Raw genomic sequence first — 23,228 nt, 5'->3', positions numbered from 1 at the left:
ACTGGAGTTCCAGTTACAACAAGTTAAGTTCAGTGGTGGCATAATGTTCTGAGAGAAGTTTCTCAGAACATAACCACAAGACAAACTATATTCCTGTTTACATGTTTTTTTGTGGGAGAAAAAAATCCACTAAAAAACACAAGAACATTTAAGTTGCGGTCACATTTACAGTTGTTCAGGTGAAATCCGAATAGTCATTCAAGGGGTTACCAATGCGACTGGGAGTTTTGTGTGGAAAAAAAACCCATGCAAATAATACAATCAGCTCACCATATAATGACTTTTTTTTTTTTTTTGTCTTCTAGAGAGTTACAGTAAGAAAACATTTTTCATTGCTGACACCCAAATTTGTCTGTTCAGTCTATCTACATGATATGTTCCCTTAAGTTTATCTTTCATTCGGCACAAATGGGATTTCCTTTCAGAACCTGGGACTGTTGCCTCCTCTCTCTATTAGTCTAACTGTAGGCTGTTCATGGTTGCCAAACAGCATAGCAACTTGTAAATGTAAGTGTGATCACAGTTGCGTGTGGTTATCTTCCTCTTACAACGGTTTCAAGAACAGCTCATCTTATCAGAATTTAGAGTCTTGACTATCTGCTGCGCAAGAAGGAGACAAGCTTCTCGCCAGGCCTGACCTTGAACATGACACATGCAAAATGAAGCAAACTGAATTATGAAATATACCGCAACCACTCTACCCAGCAAATAGTGATCACGCGAAAGTATGAAGAAGCAAAGCATGGCAAGACAAGTTTCATTGCACTGGGCCCCAACTTGTTTTTAAATGAAATAACAAAACACCTCTTTTCTGGCTCCAGAGCAACCAGATACTGATCCCCAGAGGAGAGGGCAGATCAGAGCTATGATGACCACTGTGTCTGGACCCATCAATGCAATAGGTTCATAACCTGGAATACAACTCAACATTTTCAGTTTCTGTTCCAAAAGCAATCGGAGTTCCAAAAAGCACCTGTGAGTTTCCAGTTCTTACGAGGTTACAACAATTTAAGCTCAGGGGTGGGCATAGGTTCCTGAAGAGAAGTGTTCTCAGAACATCACCACAAGACCACTATAAGTCCTGTTTACATGTTTTGTTGTGGGAGACAAAAATCCACTAACAACCCAAGAACTTTAGTTGCCGGTCTGACATTACAGTTTTGTCAGGTGAAAGCCCGAATAGTCATCAAGGTGTTTACCCCAATGCAAACTGAAGGGGTTTGTGGGGGAAAAAACCCATGATCAATCATCCAATCACTGCAGCATATAATGACATTTTTTTTTGTTTTTTCTTCTAGAGAAGCTACATAAAAAACATTATATATCATTGCTGACCACCCAAATTTGTCCTGTGCAGTCTATCTACATGAATATGTTTGCCTTAAGTTTATCTTTCATTCGGTACAGAAGCCAGTCAAATATTAGATCGATACTAACTGAACATGTTTTCAGCCATGATGCCCTCCATTCTCAACAACAAACCATTAAAGTTGTCCTCATGTGGTGCTCTTTTATGAAGTCCTTGATTTAGTTTTTAAGGGTGTACTAGAACCAGGATTCATGCGTGTACTAAAAAGGTTGTTCGAAAACACATTTTTTTTCAAATATTTGACAACTTAACATAGGAACACCGGCCTCTACTCCCCAGTCTGGCATGTGGAACTGGGCTCGACTAGTTCCTGTTTCAATGAATGCCCCCCGCCTTCTGAATATGAAATGGCGCTGTGATTGGTTACTATATGGGCCAGTCTGTGTTGTGATTGGCAGCACTCCGTGCCTGGTCCAGTAACTGTCGCCATGTCAATACAGTGCTTCAAGTCTCAAATATCAAATCAAATCAATTTGAGCAACACGATTAACAACTCCGGTGATGATTACCGTACAGCCACTCTAAGGTTGTCGGCCTTGGGACAAACTAGCGGGGGTCTCTGAACATAGAGATAACACAAACGGACGTGCATAGGGTTGTCTTCTCTGCTGTGCAACTCACGCCGGCTGCCCCCACACCAACTCCTCGTCCCATTCGTCACTCCGAGGGGGAGAGGAATAACAGCAAGTGTGGTGTTGTGTGGGTGAATCGCTGAAAGAGATGAGAGGTGATGAAGATGTGAGAGCTTGGCAGGGGAGTAGTGTGTGTGATTCTACAGCTTCACTAGCTTGACTAGTTCATTGACAACTATAACAATGCAAATAGGATTTTACACACCATGGTTGTCCAGCAAAGCGGGGACCACTGTGGGACCTGGAGGCTAACAATAGCAGACGTGTTTCAACACATAAAGAGCTGCATGTTGAGCCAAAGTAGTGTGCAAGAAAGTTCATAGAACTGCACTGTACTGTCCTCTTGGTTCGTTTTCCCCACAAACTGAACTATCCGTATTGTTTTTTGAAAAAAAGTGAGAAGCAAACGAAACAATATATGCTATTGAATGAAACAGACTATTGTTTTAAAACCTAGTGACGGGAAACTTCCTCTTGAAGGCAATACAATTCAGTGGTTGTCTTACATTTGAGGGAGACTTTGATATGCATTTTCTTGGTTAGAGGCTAAAAAAAAATTCAGCACAAACGACTTTTTGCTCATTTTTCAGTAGGTCAATGTGCTGAATCTGCTACGAAGCTTGGTTTAAAAATGATTTTCCCTGTGGTGACGCCTCTGTGCTTTTATACGTTGCATATAGATGACCAACAAATAATGAACTTTTTTTGCATGCAAATGCTGTGTGCTGAAAACTTACAAGCGAATGAGCAGAGCTGTGAAGTGTGGACAGCGTACATCATAAAAACAGCCCAGTGCTGGTTATACTTTAAAACAAGAGCAAGCTAAGCTGCATACATATCAACAGCTAATAAAAAACTTACTTCACCTGCATCTTTTATCTGGAACTTATGTTTCTACCAAGTGAGAAGCCTGTGAGAAAGAAAATTAAATTATATAATTATTTACATATGCTTGGTGTGTCATAACGATGATGAGTCCACAGTCATAAAACAAGGAACATCCAACCATCCACAAATGCCCACATTACCCCCATTTATGCCTTTGATTATAGAACAGCTGAGACTAACAGGAAAGTATTTTGTGGAATCAGAACAGTAAACTACGAGGCCGGACGCCCAGGTGTTATCAACAACTTTTTATCTTAACGCATGTGCACATATCTCCTGACGGCAAGCACCACAAATTTCATCCCTTTAAGAGACAAACATTTGCATTTGGTAATGGTACATCTGTATTTTTGGGTGGAAAGCCACATCATCAAATGGTCTAAGAGCCCCCACTATTGATACATACTAATATTGTAATGGAATCAGACCATATGAGCTAGGACTACACAGATGCCTGGATTTCTACATCAATACACAAAAATCCAGCATAAAGGCCCGTTCACGACCAAGGATGATAACTATAAAGATAACGATAAAGATACGAGTTCTCTAAAAATCTGTTCTCATATTAAAGAATAGCAGAGTCCGCAACCACAACTATAACGATAAGGCATAGAGAACCTATATTGGTTTGGAACTTACTTTTTAGAATGATTTTTTCCAGCCTCAAGGACGATAAAAAATTGACAGCACAATCAGAATGCAACTTGCTGTAATGAGCAGTGCGAATTTAAAGCATCAGAGCGCTCATGCGCGCAGAATAAACACAGGACGATAGCATCCACTGGATGTGACCGCGACTATCGTTATCTTTATAGTTATTGTTCTTGGCTGTGAACGGGCCTTAACAGGACACTTACTCAGCCTCAAACGGATTGGGAGTGATTATGTCAGCAGCTGGAACTACTTTGCACCTGTAGGATGGGCAGCAGGTTCTCAGGAACATACTAAAGATAACAACAGGAAAGTGATCACTAAGTGTCTTATAAACTATTTTAACCACATCTTAAGTGTTTCACTAAGTGTTTCCAAGTGTTCAAGTTTCTCACAAAGTGTTTTCTACTGAATAAAGGGTAACATTTGTTCTGCATAGAAAATAAGATGCAAATGATGGAAATGATTTGATCATGTTTTAGATATGCTCACCATAGCCCCATTATCAGCCAAGGCACCGTGGGATCACACACTTGGAAAGCATTAAAAACAGCAAAAATAAGCACAAAAAACATAACTTACTGTGGCACATGTTGATGTTTGGATCACGTTATGGTGGCTGGACAATAATTCAAATCAATATGATCGCGATATAATGTTGTGTCAATAACGGTGATATGATTTTTAAACACATTGTCCGATATTTCGATACATTATTACAGGTGTTTTCCCATACATTGATTTTTCGACGTTTGACTTCATTGAATAAAACCATGAGCACTGCCGTTTCAAAATCATAACACGGCACAGGTGTTTTATATGAATGTATCTCTGAAGGAATTGGGACTGTCTTCAGAAAAGTTTCGATACCAATTTCATTTTATCTGATAAAGAAGCGTTCATGAGTGGAAGCTGATTTAATTACAGCCGTTACTGGAAAAAGTGCTTGGTTCTACCCTGTTTTTACACAGGCTATGGTCTACGCGATATCACAGCACTCCTGCTGGCAGACAATCAGTTGGGTTTTCAATAATAAGTACAGCTAAAAACGTAACATTTTGAAATATTTTTACTATTTAAAATAACTGCTTTCTATTTGAATATATTTTAATATTTAATTTATTCCTGTGAACAAAAAAGCTGAATTTTCAGCATCATTACTGCAGTCTTCAGTGTCACATCCTTCAGAAATCATTCTAATATGCCAATTTGCTGATTATCAATATTTAAAACAGTTGAGTACATCTTTTTTTTCAGGATTCTTTGATGAATAGAAAGATCCGAAGATCGCATTTATCTGAAATAAAAAGCTTTTTGTAAACATTATAACACTATTCCATTCACGAAGCTTGAAGTCACTTTTCTTTTTTTGGAAAGAAATTATAGAAATTAATACTTTTTACTTTTAGCAAGATGCTTTAAATTGATCAAAGTGATGATAAGTCATTTATAATGTTACAAAGATTTTCTATTTCAGATAAAATACTGTTTTTCTTTATTCATCAAAGAAACAGTGGCAAAAAATCTCCTCGGTCTGTTTTCAACATACATAATAAATGATTTTTGAGCAGCAAAACAGAATAGATTTCTGAAGGACCATGTGATCTGGAGTCATGATGCTAAACATATAGCTTTGAAATCACAGGAATAAATTGCATTTTAAAATAGTGTTTCAAATAGAAAACAGTATTTTATATAGTAAAATATTTCACAATATTACTGTTTTTTGCTGTATTTTGGATCAAATAAATGCAGGCTTGGTGAGCAGAAAAGAATTCTTTAAAAACATTAAAAATCTGGTACTGGTAGAGTATGTTAGGCTATTTTAAAGATATTAATATTAATTAGGTGAGTCTGAGACGATTATTTGACAGTGATTACACATTTATTGTTTGTATGAAGGCTAAATACAAATAAAAGGTAAACATTAATTTGTGCAGTTTTTTTCTTTTTTTCTAAATTATTATATGGTTTTATATTCACTATTATAGGTGTCAGACTTGGCAAGTTCATTTTTTATAAGTTTGTATGCACAACATCTGTTGATTTTGCATTCTTGGCAGTGTTTACGAGGCTTTTTTAATAGTGTTCATATCGATATCACCATTATATCGCGCTTGTAGTAGGAGGAGAGGAAATGCTAGAGAGATGCAAACACAGGATTACTCCCTCAACAGAACCATACAGATGACATTACAAGATTACAAGACACTGTGTAGTGTAAGCTGTAAAAAAACATCTTTGAATTGCCTTCCTCGTGATCCAAACATATCTGTGTAGTGTATGTTGTAAATGATGATTTTTGTTTTGAATTAATTTCTCTTTAAGGTGCAGAAGCGGCACAAATTCTTATATGTCAGAAATAGAGCTGGACATCAGTTTACTGTCAGGGATTTTGTTGTGTCAATGTGTGCCGCATCCAGTGGAAATGGCCGATTAGAGTGAATCCAACAGTAATGTCGCAAACACGTAAGTGTGAGTAAATGTGCTTTGTACCACGGTTATTGCATTGTCTGTTCCAGACCGTTTGATATAAACTAAGTATTTATACAGTTTTTACACCCAAATGACCCATGTTGTGTTTTCATAGTATGTCCACAGCAGCGTCCATCATAGCAGTGGGCGTTTACTTGCGAGTCTTGAATGCGCCCTGCCTATAAAAACAAACCATTCTGCAGAGAGGCTCAAAAACAGGATAGAAAAATAGCCTATTACTTTTAATTTATGGGCCACTCTACAGAATTGGTGCAAACTGTTTTTCCCCACCAAAAAAAAAAAAAAAAAAAAAAAAACATTTAAAAACAAGCAATAAGTATTTAATCCTTCTATTCTCTTTTGGAACCCCACAATAATATTTAAAATATTAGTACACTTATTATATGTAAAATCATCATTTATTGGGTACATTCAATTGGGAGGTGGCTGTCTTGAACCCTAACCCCTAAATTTCAACTTATGAAAATGATATTGAATAAAGAATTTTTTTTTTCATTGTTGTTTTTAAAAGTATCTTTTTGATTCTTTTAAAAAGTGAATTTCAAAAAAAAAAAATTTTCTTTGTAAATTATGAAACTTTATGTAAAAAAAAAAAAAAAATGAAACTTTATGTCATTTTCATGTCACTACAGAAAACCGTGTGCTGATTTGGCATCTTTGAGATAGGTTCGAAAGTATCTCTAAAATTGTCACTACCGAAACATTTTGGTGAAGTTTCGGTAATGCACATCTTTAGTTTTTTGGGTGTTATCCCATAAAATTGTCACAAACCAAAACATTTGGTAGAGTTTTGGTAGTGACATCTTTGTTTTTTTTTTTTTGGGTGTTATCCCAGAAAATTGTCACTACCGAAACAGTCCACGACCAAAACACAATCGTTTCGGTAGCGACAAAAGGGAAAACACACATAACACTCATTTTTGGGGCACAAATAAAGAAACATTTTGTACAGTTATGCAAAATTTTTTGTATTTTAGATATTTTAATAGTTATTCTAGTATGCAAGTTAAAATTCTGTAATGTGATTTGCTACCAAGCATTGCTGTAAATATCAAAAATGTGCAGTCACAACCGAAACATGGGATGTTTTGTCAGAAATAAAGTATACTGAATTGTCATCTAAGATGTTATGATAGTCTTTTGGTTCAATGTATATTCAAACTAACCAAATCCCTAACTTTGAAATCAGTAATGATCAACTTTTTGCCTTTTACAAAGAAAAAATTGGATTCAAAATACAACAAATCTAATAAATTAAACTTGAAATATTGTTAAAAATGTAATTGTTATTGATTTTACCTCTGGGAAAAAAGGTGTAATAAAATAGCAAATATATATTTGCAATGCAGATGTAAGCAAAATATTAATAGGTCAATATAACTCTTCTAATTAAATTATTATTACGTGTTTTGGTAGTTACAAATTTGGGGGAGAGGTCAAAATATTCCAAAACTTTCTGAAAATACAATATTAGAATTAACTGCGCAATTATACAATTATTATTATATATATATTTTATATTATATTGGATATTATACAATTTGAATACATACATTTTTTGGGGGGGGGGAACATTTTTTTTCAAGATGTTTTTAACTCTGACTAACTCTGGGACCAATTCTGTAAAACGGCCTATATACACTGACACACCACTGTGAGCATCTGAGATATGCTGGTGTTGCTGTGATCTAGACAGGTGGAGCTGGGGGAGGTGGAGGGATTCAGAGGAACCAGCCTTACAGCAAACACTGAAACTAGAATATTTAAATGTTGAACAAACCACTTCATTGGCTTAGAGCCAGCCAATCAACTTGTGCCATGTGGTAAATGATGTGATAGCTAGCAGACTGCATGAAAATGACCTGCGCCATCTAGAGTTTCATAAATGAGCTACAAATTCAATGCATTATAAACATAACATTTATTAATCTTTGTTTTGTTTGTTAATAAAAAAAAAATACAATTGTTCATTGTTTTTCATGTTAACTTATGGTAACAAATGACACCTTAATATTGAAAAGTGTTACCGCTTTAAAATAAACATACCATACACCAGGTTCGGGTTTGCCCTCTTCAGCTCCTGTACAATGTCCACCACCATATCCAAAAAGGAATCATCCCTAGTGTACCCTGAAAGAAATAATGATGGAAAACATCTGGACCATATCAACTGACCATTTATTCTAAGCAGTGTTGCTGGACAAAGCTTTCGATTTTAGAGATCAATGGTCGTGGTTTTATTATCATAATCATACCCTAATGCAATCATTAGAGATATAAACAGTCATGTCACTTTTGGACATACATAATTCTATTTAAACCAATCTGGTTTTGTGTTATGTCTGACAGTTATTGAATAATGTCAGGAATCAGTAATTAAATAACAGCTGACATAAGAGTACCTGTGAGCACATAGTCATATTGGTTCACGTTGTTAAGCTTGATCCCCTCGTACAGGACGTGCAATTCATCTGCAGTCAGCACTTGCCCTTTCCAGTGCTCATATCCTAGCAATAGAAAGACTTCATTCAAGTAGTCTGCATCATATGTATCTTAAATCCATGTTTTAGTAATTAGGTATGAGAAAAAGTGTTGAAGAACTAAAGGGTGTTGTCAAGCTCGCCACCAATTCATAATACAGAACACTCTTCTGGCATTATAAAACAGTTACAACATATTAAAAATATGACACACCCATATTAAAATTAAAGTGTTATCCCTTAAAAACCATGTATAAAAAGTTCAGACATGCTTCTGTTTTCAAACTGCTTTTTTAGCACTAATAAAAAGGTGTGCTTTGAACACACACACACACACACACAGAAAAGCACAAGTATAGTATAGTATAGTATAGTATAGTCCTTTACAGATTGGACAGGACAGACGTCATATTAAACTCTTTAATTAACACCTCTAGGGAGAAAGATGAAAGTTCAAACTGTTCAACACCTGCCCACTATACAAACATTAGATCATGTTACAGCAAACAGCGTCAGACAGTGTAAATTCAAGCACTATTTTCTCACTAAGGGGGGAAAAAGCTATATTGAGCAGCACTTCTCAGTCATTACAAGCTGAATTCAAACAAGCTGAGTGAAAGATGACAAAAGATCCTTAAATAACTGCTGTTATTACACAGCTCTGTGGAATACTTGATTCTGATTGGTCAGTCACGACATTCCGAGGTATGTTATCCTTGGATAACAACCTGTAAAAGCTAATAAGACAGACTCATCCGGGTAACAGCAGTCGGTGCTGTACTCTTGCTTGAACTATTTTATTTCTTGGTGGAAGCTTTGCGTTTGTTTAGCTTATAAAATATTAAAACTCGATTCAAAATGGTGTACAATTGTTTAATTATGTCATCCCGGTATCGTGGACTCGCTCTCGTTTCATACAAAACCAGCTGCTGCCATTTTGCTACGATTGTTTTGTACGCTGTAATGGATTATAAGAGAACCAGCAAACTGTTAAGGTTTTAAAACGTTTTCGTCTTTATTTAATTGGCTTAATTATATTGTGGTGAAATGTTGTGTAATACGTGATTTGACTGCACCGTTTCCCTTTAATGTCCGTTTAGTTTGAATTTGCTTGCTCGCAACTGCTGTCTTCACGGAAGCTTTGTATTTAAATATTGCAACTCAAATCAATATTTTGCATCAAATTATTTACTAGTAGAGCTTTTATTAGTTTTTTGGAAGTAGTATCCGCTTCTTGTCGTGGTGGTTATTGATCTGTCTGTTTTGTTTTGTTATGAGAACAACCGGTTGGATGAACATTAGCCCTTACTTAAAAATACTGCTGTGCATCATTTAAACCTTCAAACATTCAACAGTTCCATATCACTTTGCATAGTTAACTGTAATAATGGAAATTAGCATACAGTACCTATATACAGCACACAGGCCTAACAAAAACAAGCACATGACAGACGATTTTCCTAAAGTAAATACACATTTGTAAATTACATTTCTCACTAGCGAGGTTATAACAGCGGAGTTGGATGAGATGCGGAAGAAATAATCCTTCTCACAATAGCTATTTAAGTACAAAGACCGGACGAATCCCTTTAAATATATCATCTGATCGATGTCTTGAGGTGTGGTAACCATAGTATAAGCAGAATAATTGACTCCAGGCCGTTGAATTATTAGAAAAATAATGCACACCCGAGGTGTAACAGCCACGACGCACAACCTCGGGTGTGCATTATTTTTCTAATAATTCAACGGCCCGTCGTCTATTACTCCTTACTTAAATTTAACCTTGATCTAAAAGAGCTGATGTGGTTTTCATTGTCAGTTACGAAACAGGATGCTGACTCAAGAGCATGTGATGACTTAAAATAAAAATATTAAAATAAAAATTAAAATAAGACTGGAGATTAGACTGTCTGGCCTGGCAAGTCTTTATATTTGCTGGACACTAATATAGGGATCCATTTGATCATAATCAAATATTACTACATTATCCATATACAGTTATTGAACATTATATTTTGTTTTATCCTATTTAAACTTACTAAAAACCAAACTTAAATTAAACACCTTATTTTTTTTATTATAAAATTCTAACCAAATTAGTTTATCTAACCTTATGTTAAACATTTCATCAAAGACTATATAACTTTTTTTTACATTTCTGCATAGTTTTATTTATTCCTCACTGTAATGACTGAATTCTCAAGTGTGTTTCCTGCCACTTTAGCTTTAATTAATTCATCAATCTGTAGAGGTCTATACTATACACTCCCTGACAAAAATCTTGTCGCCTGTACAAGTTGTAGGAACAACAAATAATAACTTGACTTCTAGTTGATCATTTGGAATCAGAAGTGGCTTATATGAAAGGCAAAGGCCTCTAGATTACGCTTATATTTACCAAAATAAAATCTTATCATGCCTTGATTTTGAATTATTTAATTAGGACAGAAAGGTCAGATTTGCTTAGACAAAAGTCTTGTCACTTAACAGAAATAATTTACAGTACAGAGCATAAAGTCCATGGTGCAGTGGAAAAATAATTATATTGTGTATGACCCCATGAGCTTGGAGGACTGCATCCATACGTCTCCCTGGATCACATTTTCAGGAACTTTGATGTGGAGGCAGAAGTATGAGGAGGAGTGCCATCCTGCTGAAGAATTTGCCCTCTGTTGTGGTTTGGAATGTAATGGGCAGCAAGAATGTCATGATACCTCAGCTGTTGATGTTGCCATCCACTCTGCAGATCTCTCGCACGCCCCCATACTGAATGTAACCCCAAACCATGATTGTTCCTCCACCAAACTTGACTGAACTTGACTGTTTTCTGTGTGAATCTTGGGTCCATGTGGGTTCCAATAGGTCTTCTGCAGTATTTGCGATGACTGGGATGCAGTTCAATAGATGATCGGAAAAATCAACCTTCTGCCACTTTTCCACAGTCCATTCTTCCTGCAAGCTGTTGGCCTTGGCAAATGCAACACGATTTTTTAGTTGTCTTCTGTTTAATACTGGTTTCTGAGCACTAATTCGGCCATTGAGTCCACTGCGTGAGAGAATTCGACAAACTGTTCTTGTAGATACAGGGGTTTCTGGTGACCAGTTCTTATGTAGCTCTGCTGCAGTTGAACCAACAAACGGTCCTCTCGAACAGTTGTCTTACGGGGTCTGCCTGACCTGGGCCTTTAGTTGTCTTAAGAGGTTTCTTTAAATCTTTTTCTTATCCTCTCCACTTGACGTTTTAGATACATTAAAGATGTCTGCCACCTCAGCAGGAGACTTGGTCTTCAGGCTCTTGATGATCAGCACTTTGGTCTGTGGTTGAATCTTTGGCATGATGTCATAGGTCAGGATGCATTTCAAATGAAGGTTGCGTGTGCTGGGGTTCTTCTTCTACACACCTGGGAATGTGTGTAATTACAGTATTTGTCACAGGTGACGCTCTAACCTGTGATTGGTTGAATCCTTTAAAGATTTGACAAGACTTTTGTCTAAGCAAAGTCTGACCTTTCTGTCCTAATTAAATAATTAAAAAATCAAGGCATGATAAAATTTGAGTTTTGTAAAATAAGCGTAATCTAGAGGCCTTTGCCTTTCATATAAGCCACTTCTGATTCCAAATGATCAACTAGAAGTCAAGTTATTATTTGTTGTTCCTACAACTTGAACAGGCAACAAGATTTTTGTCAGGGAGTGTACAACACTTGTGCTTTTCAGTGTGTGTGTGTGTGTGTGTGTGTGTGTGTGTTTTCAAAGCACATCTTTTACACCTTTTAATAGTGCTAAAAAAGAAGTTTGAAAAAAGTTTTTATACATGGTTTTTAAGGGATAACTTTTTATTTTAATGTGGGTGCTTCATATTTTTAATATGTAGTAACTGTTTTATAAGGCCAGTAGAGTGTTCTGTATTATGAATAGGCGGGGAGCTCGACAACACCCTTTAGTTCAACATCATTCCTTGTACCTATTTCTGAAACAGGATGTTGACACAAGAGCATGTGATGACTTATGATGAATATAAATAGGTATGAGAAAGATAAATAAATAAATTTAATGCCTTAATTTTTTTCAATTCTAAAATTAATTCTAACCAAATTAGTTTATCTAGCCTTATGTTTAAACTAGTTAACTTTTTTATCCATTTCTACATATTTGTATTTATTTCTCACTAGGGATGTTCATTTTAACAGGTTAACTGACCGTTAAGAATTTTGACCGATTAATACAATCAGTTAAACGGTTTAAAAATTTAAAAAACGGTTTATTTATTTTCAGTAATTTATCAAAATATTTAAAAAGTTTTTTGCATGGTTAAAATATGCTATGCATATAAAAAAATTAGTTTTTTTAGAGAAAAAAACAAGTCGCATATAATAAGTCACATTTTATTATTTCATTCAGAAATAGGCCTAATGCCGATGCGAAATGTTTACAAACATGATAAGAAACTGTAAACATAGCTAGGCTATTTTAGTTCCCCTCACTCCACAACAAATCCTTTCAATTAACAGTATTTAAAAAAGAACAAGAATAAAAAATAGGCCTTTCAGAAGTTATAGCAATAAACGACAGGCCAAAACGAATTCATTTAGGCTAAAACGAAACTGAAACCAACGTTGGTCCTCTCATTCGACACAAAATTAAATGTTTCCGTATTCGCGATATTTGAATGCCAAATTAAAATCATTAAATAACTTTAAATGTTTCCGTATTCGCGACAGCACAATACTCAACTTCTCAATGCTTAATACTGTTTATTACTTACTGTCAACTTAATTTAAAGGTTGGCAGTGTCAGAATTCAACATGTATTACAGTATATGGATCTTCATAAGTAGGGTTGGGTATTGTTAGAAAAATTTCAGATTCCGGTTCAATTTAAATGAACTATGTGTTGAGTGGGGCGGGGCCGAGAGCCGTGGGAACGGAGCGAGGCCGGTGGAGTGATTGGGAATGAGCGACACCTGCTCCCTCCCGGTCTCGAGTCCAACGGAGGAGATCGGGAGGATACAAAAGAGGGTAGGAGATGGTGGGGTATGAGAGTGGGGCGATGATTGTGTTTTATTTTGGAGGACCAGGCCTGGGATCTTAGTTTATGTTTTGGTTTTTATTTATGCGCACCAGCTATGTTTATTTTGGTTATTAAAGTTTTTTATTTGAATGTTCGCCGGTTCCCGCCTCCTTCTTCCCGTGATTATGGAGTTTTTATATATTTACAAAAGATTCCGGTTCAATTTAAATGAACCCTTCAGTGAATGTAGTGTTGCTGGAAGGTAATAACGTTGAGTAATACATTAATCAGCATGTGCTTCAAAGTTGATGTTTTTTACACTATCAATAACATTTTGCTTTTGAAGCAGGAATATGCTGGTTGGTCAAATAGTCCCTTGAAGGCTAATACACTTGTTCATTTACCTATATTAATGAAATATAAACTGTTATACTTATAACCATGTATACACACACTCCATAAAGCCCCTATTTTACAAATAATAATGCAGTCCGGAGATGCTGTGATGCAATGAGTGGTTTCCACATTTTTAAACATTTAAAATGCATGAAAATAAATATTTTCTATCACTTTGTTTATCACTCTTGAAATGACCTGTACACTAAATAATCTAACCCTCATACTGGCATAACAATAACAGTCTACTTAGTAAGTGGTCCAAGTTAAAGTCAGTATGTATATTAATGACAATATGGGACAAATATAATGTAATTTAGTGGCAGCAGGTGGTACACACGGCCGGTACATGTACACTCAGACAAAACGACGTGCACAGTTATCAAAAGCACTAGTGCGCGTACAGTCGTGAGAAACATGTGTCCGGTAGTTAAAGACGTGGCGTGTCTGTGGAATGTGTGTCATTGTAATCAATGTGCTCAGTAATTAAAGAGGCAGGGCAGCGTTTCTGTTATTTGGTTTGTGACATCCTTTACGGGAAAAGCCGAATCGTCAGAACACCGGCGGAAAGCTGCTCACAGCTCTAGGACCTCAGTGAACAGTCACACCAATAACTGCAGAATCGGCTACTTCTGCCAAAGGAATTAAAAGATCCTGCTTCCTCCGATCTGGGATCTGAGTGTAATGTCACACCAATAACTGTGAGATGATGTATGATTGTCTTTAATGATTTGATGTTGTGGGAAAAAATGGATATTGTATGGATATGTCAACATTAAGTGAAGTGATGATGTGATCCCACAACAGAGGACATCCCGGCTACCCCGCTCATCAGAAAACTAATCACGAGTTAATCATGGGACTCGACATCCTGAGTCGGGGTCCTGTCAGCCGTATTGCTATCTCCTAAAAAGGATAATTAAATTAACTCTGATCACAAGACCCAAACCCACAGGAATCATCAGTAATAAATGGACCTCAACAAAGGGTCCATACAGCGTGTCTGTCCATGACTTGTGACTTGCTCATGAAATTTTTCTACAAACTGAACTTTTCAATAAATAATCTCAAAAAGGACAACCAGTAAGGAATCTTAAGGTTTAACTATATTCATAAATAATATGTTTAATGTCTTATATTTGTTTGATGTGTTCAAATCTAATCGGTGCAACTTTAACCAATGTCTTATTGGTTTTAGCAGATAGTGCTATTAAATGTGTCTAGATATGGAAAGTTTAGTGTTGAACGAATGGCCACGATCTTTGCAAGACTGTAGAATGAATCAAAAGATGGTATTTTTAATGGTGTGTGTTGTACGACATGTTATAGACATTATTAAACAAAAGCCTGCAAAGATATTGCCCCATGGGATAAGTGGAAGCGTCAGGTTAAGCGTGAGCTTATACTTCATTTTAATTATGAAGTATAAGCGAATTAAATTTGGAATCAGTTTAATTAAAGCAATTCGAATCTCTAGATTCGATTCTTCTTAAAGAAAAGAGCTAACATTTCCTTACACAGCGCTTGGTCACGTGTTGCACCAGAACCGTTTTCGGAACCGAAACTTAGAAATTGCTTTTGGTTCCGATTCTTTTCTGATTAAGAACCGGTTCTCGGTTCCCAACCCTACTAATTAGTAAGTGATTTTGGTGCTGCAGGGTTCAAAATGACATTACCTTGTATCCCAAATTACATAGAGTCCTTAAAAATAGACTAGCAACCATGTAGTATTATTTAACTTTGACTTCATTACACTCTAAAGACATAAATTTATATATAAGTCCTGATACCATTGTGTGATTTCATGCTAGGGAAGAAAGAGAAGGGTTTTTTAAGAGGATAAACACAAAATGTTTTGTATGAGAAATAAGTTGTGAAATGTGAGGAGAACATAACAACACTGTGAGAAAGACCCCGAACAGTGGGAGTATTGTTACAAATTCCTCCTTAAAAACAAAAGTGAAATGAATGTGGTGGATGGGATGGGATGTGAACAGCATGAGTAGTAGAGCGAGCACAAATACCCCTTAGAAACCCATTAGAGCGCTTAGCAACCTGCCCTGAAAGGCACAGAGAATCAGTGTAATGAATAACCCATTCAATACAAACTTGTTTAAATGCCAACCAGATTGCCAGGAACATGATAATGGACCGTGAGCAATAAAACGTTAACTCCCGGAAATGAGCCACAGTGCATTTATTTGTTGTTAACTATTTCAAACCATCCAAAACCCACTTTTCTGTTTACCCTGACATTAGGAAATGGCCCATTAAGGTCAATACTCATCAAAATGACAGACATGTTTCTTTCCTGAATGAGTATAATGTATAAATCGGTTGAATTAAATATTCTTTTGTTGCCACCTACTGGTGTAACGATATAACCTGCAGAAGAGTCACTAAAAAATCCCCATCACAGAATATTGTCTGTATCTTTTATTTAGTTTTTACATGCCTTGTCATTGTCCACTAGGTTTTTTTTTTTTTTTTTTTTAATGGCATTGTGTTTTTTTTTTTTTTTTAAAGTGCCCCTTTTATTTTTTTTTGTTTTTTTTCTTTCATTGTGTGTTTTATCTGTATATAAATGTAAATGATCTGGAAAGTTGTAGAGCCGAAAAGTGCACGATAAATAAAGTTACAAAAAATAAAGAAACAACCAAGAACAGCCGAAACCGGTCACATTTGCATAATGCCCGCGTATGTTTTATGGCTGCACGATTAATCGCATGCATTTGTCATGCGTGTCTCATCAGTAAAGCCGGTTCCGTGATTAGCGGTAAATGTCTGTCACCTGTTTTCAAAAGGGAGCGGCAGTTAATACACTGTAGTTCACTGACAAGCTACGCTAATCGTGTTCATATCGAATGCGATAATCTCAATTATGAACAGAATATTGCGTAGCTTGTAAGTGACCTACGGCTCTGTGTAATTAACTGCCGCTCCCGTTTGAAAATAGGTGACAGACATTTACCGCTAATCACGGAACTGGCGTTACTGATGAGACACGCATGACAAATGAATGCGATTAATTGTGCAGCCCTAGTTGTTCATACGTTTGACCGCCACAAACAACTTGTCCACCAACACTGTAGTTTGTTCGTGTGGTTTATATGAAGGTATTTTGGGGGCAAAACAACTGAGCACCTATATAGCACCTATATAGAATATAGCCACACGTGTATCACTAAATTTAAAGTCACAAATAAAATTAGCAAACTTGTAGATTTTTTTCTCTCCCACAAACACAACAGCTTCACCTTCTCAAAACCTTCAATAGCAGGTGCACAAATCCTATTCTGAGAATTCTAGACACACATCTGAAATCAAGAAACTCAAATGTTCACACTTTTCGCTACTATTTTGGCCTACACATTCACACACCTGCATCAAAAAAATGTGGAGTCACAGACAAATTTTGCACATCCGCAAACCAGTATGTTAATTCTTGCAATCAGAGTTGGACAATTGTAGTTTTCTCGCAAATATTTTTTTTTCTTGCATATTTTTTCTAGTACAAACTGAAGTCCATAACTACAACAGCTTGAATAGTTCATATATATGAATAGTTCTCCCTTTTGCAATTTTTTTTTTTCTTGCTGATCCCAATACCTGTTTTACATTGCTTTGGAATGGTACAATAAAGCGACGTTCACTTGCAGAATGCAAGCTTCTAGAGGGCACATGAGTCTGAAGTAATGAATTTAGGTAAAAGGGTGCAGAGCCAGTGGTGGTTTTGTAGGCAAACATTAGTGCCTTAAAGGTTACTCCACTGCAAAATGAAAATGTTGTCATTAATCTCTTACCCCCATGTTGTTCCAAACCAAAGCTTCATTCGTCTTTGGAACACAGTTTAAGATATTTTGGATGAAAACAGGGAGGCTTGTGACTGTCTCATAGACTGCCAAATAAATAACAGTGTCAAGGTCCAGGAAAGTATAGTCAGAATAGTCCATCTGTGTTTTAAATGTGTAAGGTTATGAAGTAACGTATATTAATTTTTGTGTATACTTTTTGTATACGCTGATTTTGAGAGACACAGAGGAGAGGAATTGTTGAATAAAGTCATTATTTTTGTTTTGTTTTTTTTGCATACAAAAAGTCATGTTAACGTTACGGATTTGTTTTGAATCACTGATGGCAGATGGAGTATTCTGACGATGCTTTTCATACTTTCCTGGACCTTGACAGTGTTTTTTACTTGGCAGTCTATGGGACAGTCTCAAGCTTCCCTGTTTTCATCCAAAATATCTTAAATTGTGTTCCGAAGACGAATTAAGCTTTTATGGGTTTGGAACGACATGGGAGTAAGTGATTAATGACAACATTTTCATTTTGCGGTGGAGTATCCCTTTAAAGCCTTTAGCTTTGATTACAGCCTTTAGTCTGTTGGGATTTGTCTCGGTCTCTACTAACTTTGCACATCTAGACTTTGCAATATTTTCTCACTCTTCTTTGCAGAACTGCCCAAGATCAGTTCAATTTGATGGTGAGCGTTTGTGGACTGCCATGTTCAAGTCATTCCACAGATTTTCAATGGGGTTTAAGTCTGGGCTCTGACTAGCTCATGCAAGGACATTCACCTTGTTCTCCTTCAACCACTGTGTGCTCAGTTTTGCTGTGTGTTTTGGGTCATTGTCATGTTGGAAGGTAAACCTTCTTCCCATTACCACTTTCTGGCAGAGGCAGCAGATTTTCTTCAGGATTTAGACAATATTTTGCCCCATTCATTTTTTCCTTCTATCCTGACAAGTGCTCCAGTCCCTGCTGCAGAGAAATACCCCAATAACAGAACATTACCACCTTCATGCTTTACTGGAGGAATGCTGTTATTTGGATGGTGAGCTGTATTGGATTTCTGCCAGACATATCGTTTGGTGTTGAAGCCAAATAATTCAATTTTAGTCTCATCTGCCTCAGAATCTTCAAGGTGTGTTTTGGCAACGCTCAGTCATGACTGCATGGTGCCAAAAAAAAAAAAAAAAAAAAAAAAAAAAAAAAAAAAAAGCCTCTTGAGGAGACATTTTGTGACTGCATGTGGCCTCTTGAGGAGTGACTTTTTTCTTGCAACCCTCCCATACAAGCCACATTTGGTTACTGTAGTTATAGAGTTGTAGGGGCTGTAGAGTTGCTGTAGGCCTCTTGGTCACATTTTTTATTACAGTTTGGAGAGACGTCCTGATCCAGAGAGGGTCTTTGTTGTGCCAAATACCTTCCACTTCTTAATAACAGACTTCACTGTGCGTCTAGGCATTGATAAAGCCTTTGACTTTGAGTTGATTGTTTGCTTCAGTTGCACTACCAAGGACTGAAATCCAGTTCTCCAGGAAAGCTCTTTTCATGCTGAGCTAATTAAAATGTGTTTTTTGTTGTTGTTGTTTTTCTCTGATATGTTGGAATGTTATATATTTCACTTGGATGTTAAAAGTTGCACTGAGTAAATACAGCTGGATTAAACAAAACCTTTCTGCGTCTTTATTTCAGGCTGCAAATCAACAAAATGTGATTATTTTAAAAGGGGGTGCTGGCTTGCAGTCATAAAAGTGATAACATCAACTGGTGAGTTACCAATATTAATCCGTCACCGATAAGGTTGATAAATATTAGTCGAAATAAACTTTAGTTAAACCAAGAAACATCATTTGTACGTTCCACTGCCTCTTTAATGCAAGTTAGCTAATCAGGCGAAATCGATAGTAACTTAACCTTAACAGCGAACTAACATGAAACACTGAAGTAAAGTGAATTAGGCAACACCACTTTTAAAGGCATACTCCATCGCAAAATGGGTCATTATTCACTTACCCCCATGTCGTTCAACCCATAAAAGATTTTGTTCGTCTTCAGAACACAATTTAAGATATTTTGGATCAAAACCTGGAGGCTTGAGACTGTCCCCATAGACTGCCAAATAAATAACAGTGTCAAGGTCCAGGAAATTATGAAAGCATCGTCAGAATACTCCATCTGCCATCATGATTCAACCCGTAACATTATGAAGCGACAAGAATACTTTTTGTACACGAAGAAGAAAACAAATATAACGATTTTTATTCAACAATTCCTCTCCTCTGTGTCTCTCCAAAGGAACGTTACGGTTGAATCACTGATGGAGAAGGAGTATTCTGACGATGCTTTTCATAATTTTCCTGGACCTTGGACACTGTAATTTCTGGCAGTCTATGGGACAGTCACAGTGCCTCCCGGTTTTCATCCAAAATATCTTAAATTGTGTTCCGAAGACGAACAAAACTTTTATGGGTTTGGAACGACATGGGGGTAAGTGATGAAATGACAAAATTTTCATTTTGCAGTGGAGTAACCCTTTAAGTTTGTTTAAGCATTTTTAAGTACTTCTGTTTTTCTATGTTCAAGTTTGTGGATCGTATCAACTGCAATGGTCGGCTGTATTTTGGAGCCATCGTAACATGAGTGATAACATCAACATTAACGTCAGTTAGCCATAGTAAACTAGTTAAAGAGATGCATTATAGGCTGCCTCTTTATTGCAAGTTAGGGTCAGACAGACATTACATAACGTTTAACAGCGAGCTAACGTGAAATATAGTGTGGAAAACTTTGTGCTTGAAACACGGCTGTTTAGTACATCTTTTGTGTTTTATTTTCAAGTTTGTGGTCTTATGGTAATGTCGCCTGCAACGGAGGTGTATTGGAGTCTTTTCTTTTGATTGCCATCGCTGCGGTAGTAACAGGTGAGTAAGCTAACATCAACTATATTAGTCGAATTAACCACAGGCTGCTGAAGGAGGAGGAATGGACTAGCAATATATTAATATATTACAAATTTTTATAAATGTTGTTTATTTGATTAAAGTTCTGTTATTGCCTGGTAGTTTTCCTGACCATGAACTATAATAACACTAAAAGGCTGTTGTGACTCACAAAAACACGGAAGCTGACTATAAGAGGCAGAATCATCATAAAGCCAGCTGTCCATTTTACAGAAGTGTAGAAATAGTTCACCCAAAATACATATGATTTTACATTACATTTACATTCAGGCATTTCCCAGATGCTTTTATCCAAAGCAACTTGCGCTGCATTTAAGGTACACAGTGTATTGAGTTTTCCATTAAGTTATCTAAACAGTATTTATAAGTACTTCTATTGTTTTTCTATTTTCAAGTTTGTGGTCTGGTTCATGTCATCTGCAATGTCGGAGGTGTATTTTAAAACACATTCCAATTGGAGCTTTTTCTTGTGATTGGCATCATAACGGCGAAAACATAAAACTAGTAAGTTAGCCGAAGTGAGCTAGTTAAAGTGTTTTTTTTTTTTTTTTCATTTTTTATCCGTTATCCATTCCCTGGGAATCAAATCCATTATTTCAGCAATATAGCACTTTGTTCCACTGTTTGTTTTACAGGAATGCATTATGGAATGGAACTTTAATGATCTGCAATGGATTATCAACTAATTATAAACCTTCCTTGTAGGTGCTTTCAGATGTATAAAGCATTTTTTTATTAATATCAAAGTGCATACAGAACGAAGTTTGACAGGTGGGGCAAAATCTGTAATAACTGATTTGAAAAAAAAAAATTCTTGTGCTTGCAGGTTCATTCTGAGAATCACCAAATACCGTCAAAAGTCTCAGATCAGATGGAAATCTGGAAAGAGGGTGCAAAGAAAAACCATCAGCACAGTAGGGGCACTTTAAATCTAAATAAAAAGGAGAAAACCGCCTCACTGTTTTGCAATGCTGAATACAGACAAGAAAACTGGAAAAAACTGGCGGAAAAAAAAAATATATATATCATACTGAGCTTGCAGCTTTGCTTCACTGAAAGGAAAATAATACTGCCACATGCTGATCTTTGACCTAATGAAAGCTTTTCCACACCAAGGGGGTTAAACAATACCAAGATAAACCAACCCAGATAAAAGTGCTTAGAATTTCTTACTCTTTCTTATAAACAAGAACATATTGAAGCATGCTTTAGCAATGCTGTTGAGATATTCATTCAAAATCACCATACTAACTTTCAATCGTTAAACCCTAGCAGAAACGAACGCTTTACAGACAAACCATACCAAGAGGAGAAATAAGTGCCTCATCACAAACTCTGATCACATGATTTGAACTCCAGCCTCGGTTACACAACAAGGCCATGTCTGCAGTGTCCTGCATTGTGACAATCTGTTAGTCAACAGTTTCAAACATTTTTATCAGCAGCATATAATTTAAGCTAAAACTTAAAAAAAAAAAAAAAAAATTATGGATTTCAGAATGTCTTAGTATTTGGTTTCTGCTTTAATGATAACAGAACTTGTTTACCTGTATGATTGGAGAACTGCACTGAATTGATAGTGTCAACTTCGAAGCCCAGCACCTGGCAGTGACACACAAGGTAAACATGTTACACATGCATCGTAGAGGGCAAACGTAGAGGGTTAGGCTCAGGAAGCAGATGGTTTATTAATGTAACGTTAAGGATTCAGGAAGCAGATGTTGTTTATTGTGAGGGAAGCAGATGGTGAAGCGGTCGGGTGTGCCACAGCTACGGTTAAACTGTAAACGACGCTGCACGCATCTAATGCACTGCAAAAGCTACTTATTCTTACCTGTAAAGGAAAAGAAGCAGATTTGTTTCCCACATATCCTCTGACAACATGACTCTGGACTGACAGAACTCTGCAGTCCATGACTGACGCGCGCGCTTACAGCAGAACACTACTAGACTTTACTGTTCTCACACCAGGCTAAAAGACCGCGATGGGTCGTAGAAGATCAAATAAACACACACACTTCAGTACATTCAACAGCTGCCTCTGCACAGTACATGGATGGACTCCGATGAGTTTTTTTTTTTTTTTTTTCTCAGGCGTTTGCAAGGACACCTAAGTGCTCGCAGCATGTTTACAAGAATTGACCAATCACATCAAAGAAGGATTATCAGGCTTTCGAGATCAAAGCGTGGATGGTCAATGTTCTTGTGTAATTAAAATACTGCTTTTTAAAGTTTTAATAAAGTTTCAAGTTTCACATGACCAAACTGTCATGGATTAAATAAAAGTCAGAAGCATTTCTCTAATAAATGAAATATTGCTTTGGACAGTTTTTTAAGAACAGTCTTATTTGATTCAGCTCAAATTGCCCAGAAGAATTATGAATATAAGAATCAGCACACTAGTTCTCATGATTTAAAAATAAGTTGGTCACTCTCATCCCAGAGGAAGGGAATTTACTGAATCTCATTCCGTTCAGATCAATTCAAGACAATCACATTTTGTATCAATTTTTTTTTCTTTGACTGTTAGAATAAGCTACATTTGACTAGA

At 36.5% G+C, this 23,228-nt stretch overlaps 1 protein-coding gene and 1 long non-coding RNA gene across 2 annotated transcripts in view; one reads left to right on the top strand and one right to left on the bottom strand.

Moving 5' to 3' along the window:
• The window catches only part of LOC122146083 (pyridoxal kinase-like), a 27,156-nt gene extending 4,385 nt beyond the window's left edge, over positions 1-22,771 (bottom strand). The window contains exons 1-4 of the mRNA XM_042763330.1: positions 22,512-22,771; positions 22,225-22,279; positions 8,442-8,546; positions 8,086-8,169 (exon numbers count right to left, since the gene is read on the bottom strand). Of these exons, the coding sequence (XP_042619264.1) occupies positions 8,086-8,169; positions 8,442-8,546; positions 22,225-22,279; positions 22,512-22,592 (325 nt within the window). The 5' untranslated portion in view covers positions 22,593-22,771. The remainder of the gene's footprint in view (positions 1-8,085; positions 8,170-8,441; positions 8,547-22,224; positions 22,280-22,511) is intronic.
• LOC122146084 lies at positions 21,068-22,143 on the top strand. The gene is made up of 2 exons (XR_006160770.1): positions 21,068-21,181; positions 21,313-22,143. It is a non-coding gene; the product is annotated as an uncharacterized LOC122146084 (long non-coding RNA).
• Positions 22,772-23,228: the final 457 nt, after the last annotated feature.

The sequence above is a fragment of the Cyprinus carpio genome, chromosome A9 (assembly GCF_018340385.1).
Source record: "Cyprinus carpio isolate SPL01 chromosome A9, ASM1834038v1, whole genome shotgun sequence".
Classification (NCBI taxonomy): domain Eukaryota; kingdom Metazoa; phylum Chordata; class Actinopteri; order Cypriniformes; family Cyprinidae; genus Cyprinus; species Cyprinus carpio.
Note: the sequence above shows the minus strand (reverse complement) of the source record. Positions and strands in the feature narration are given on the sequence as shown.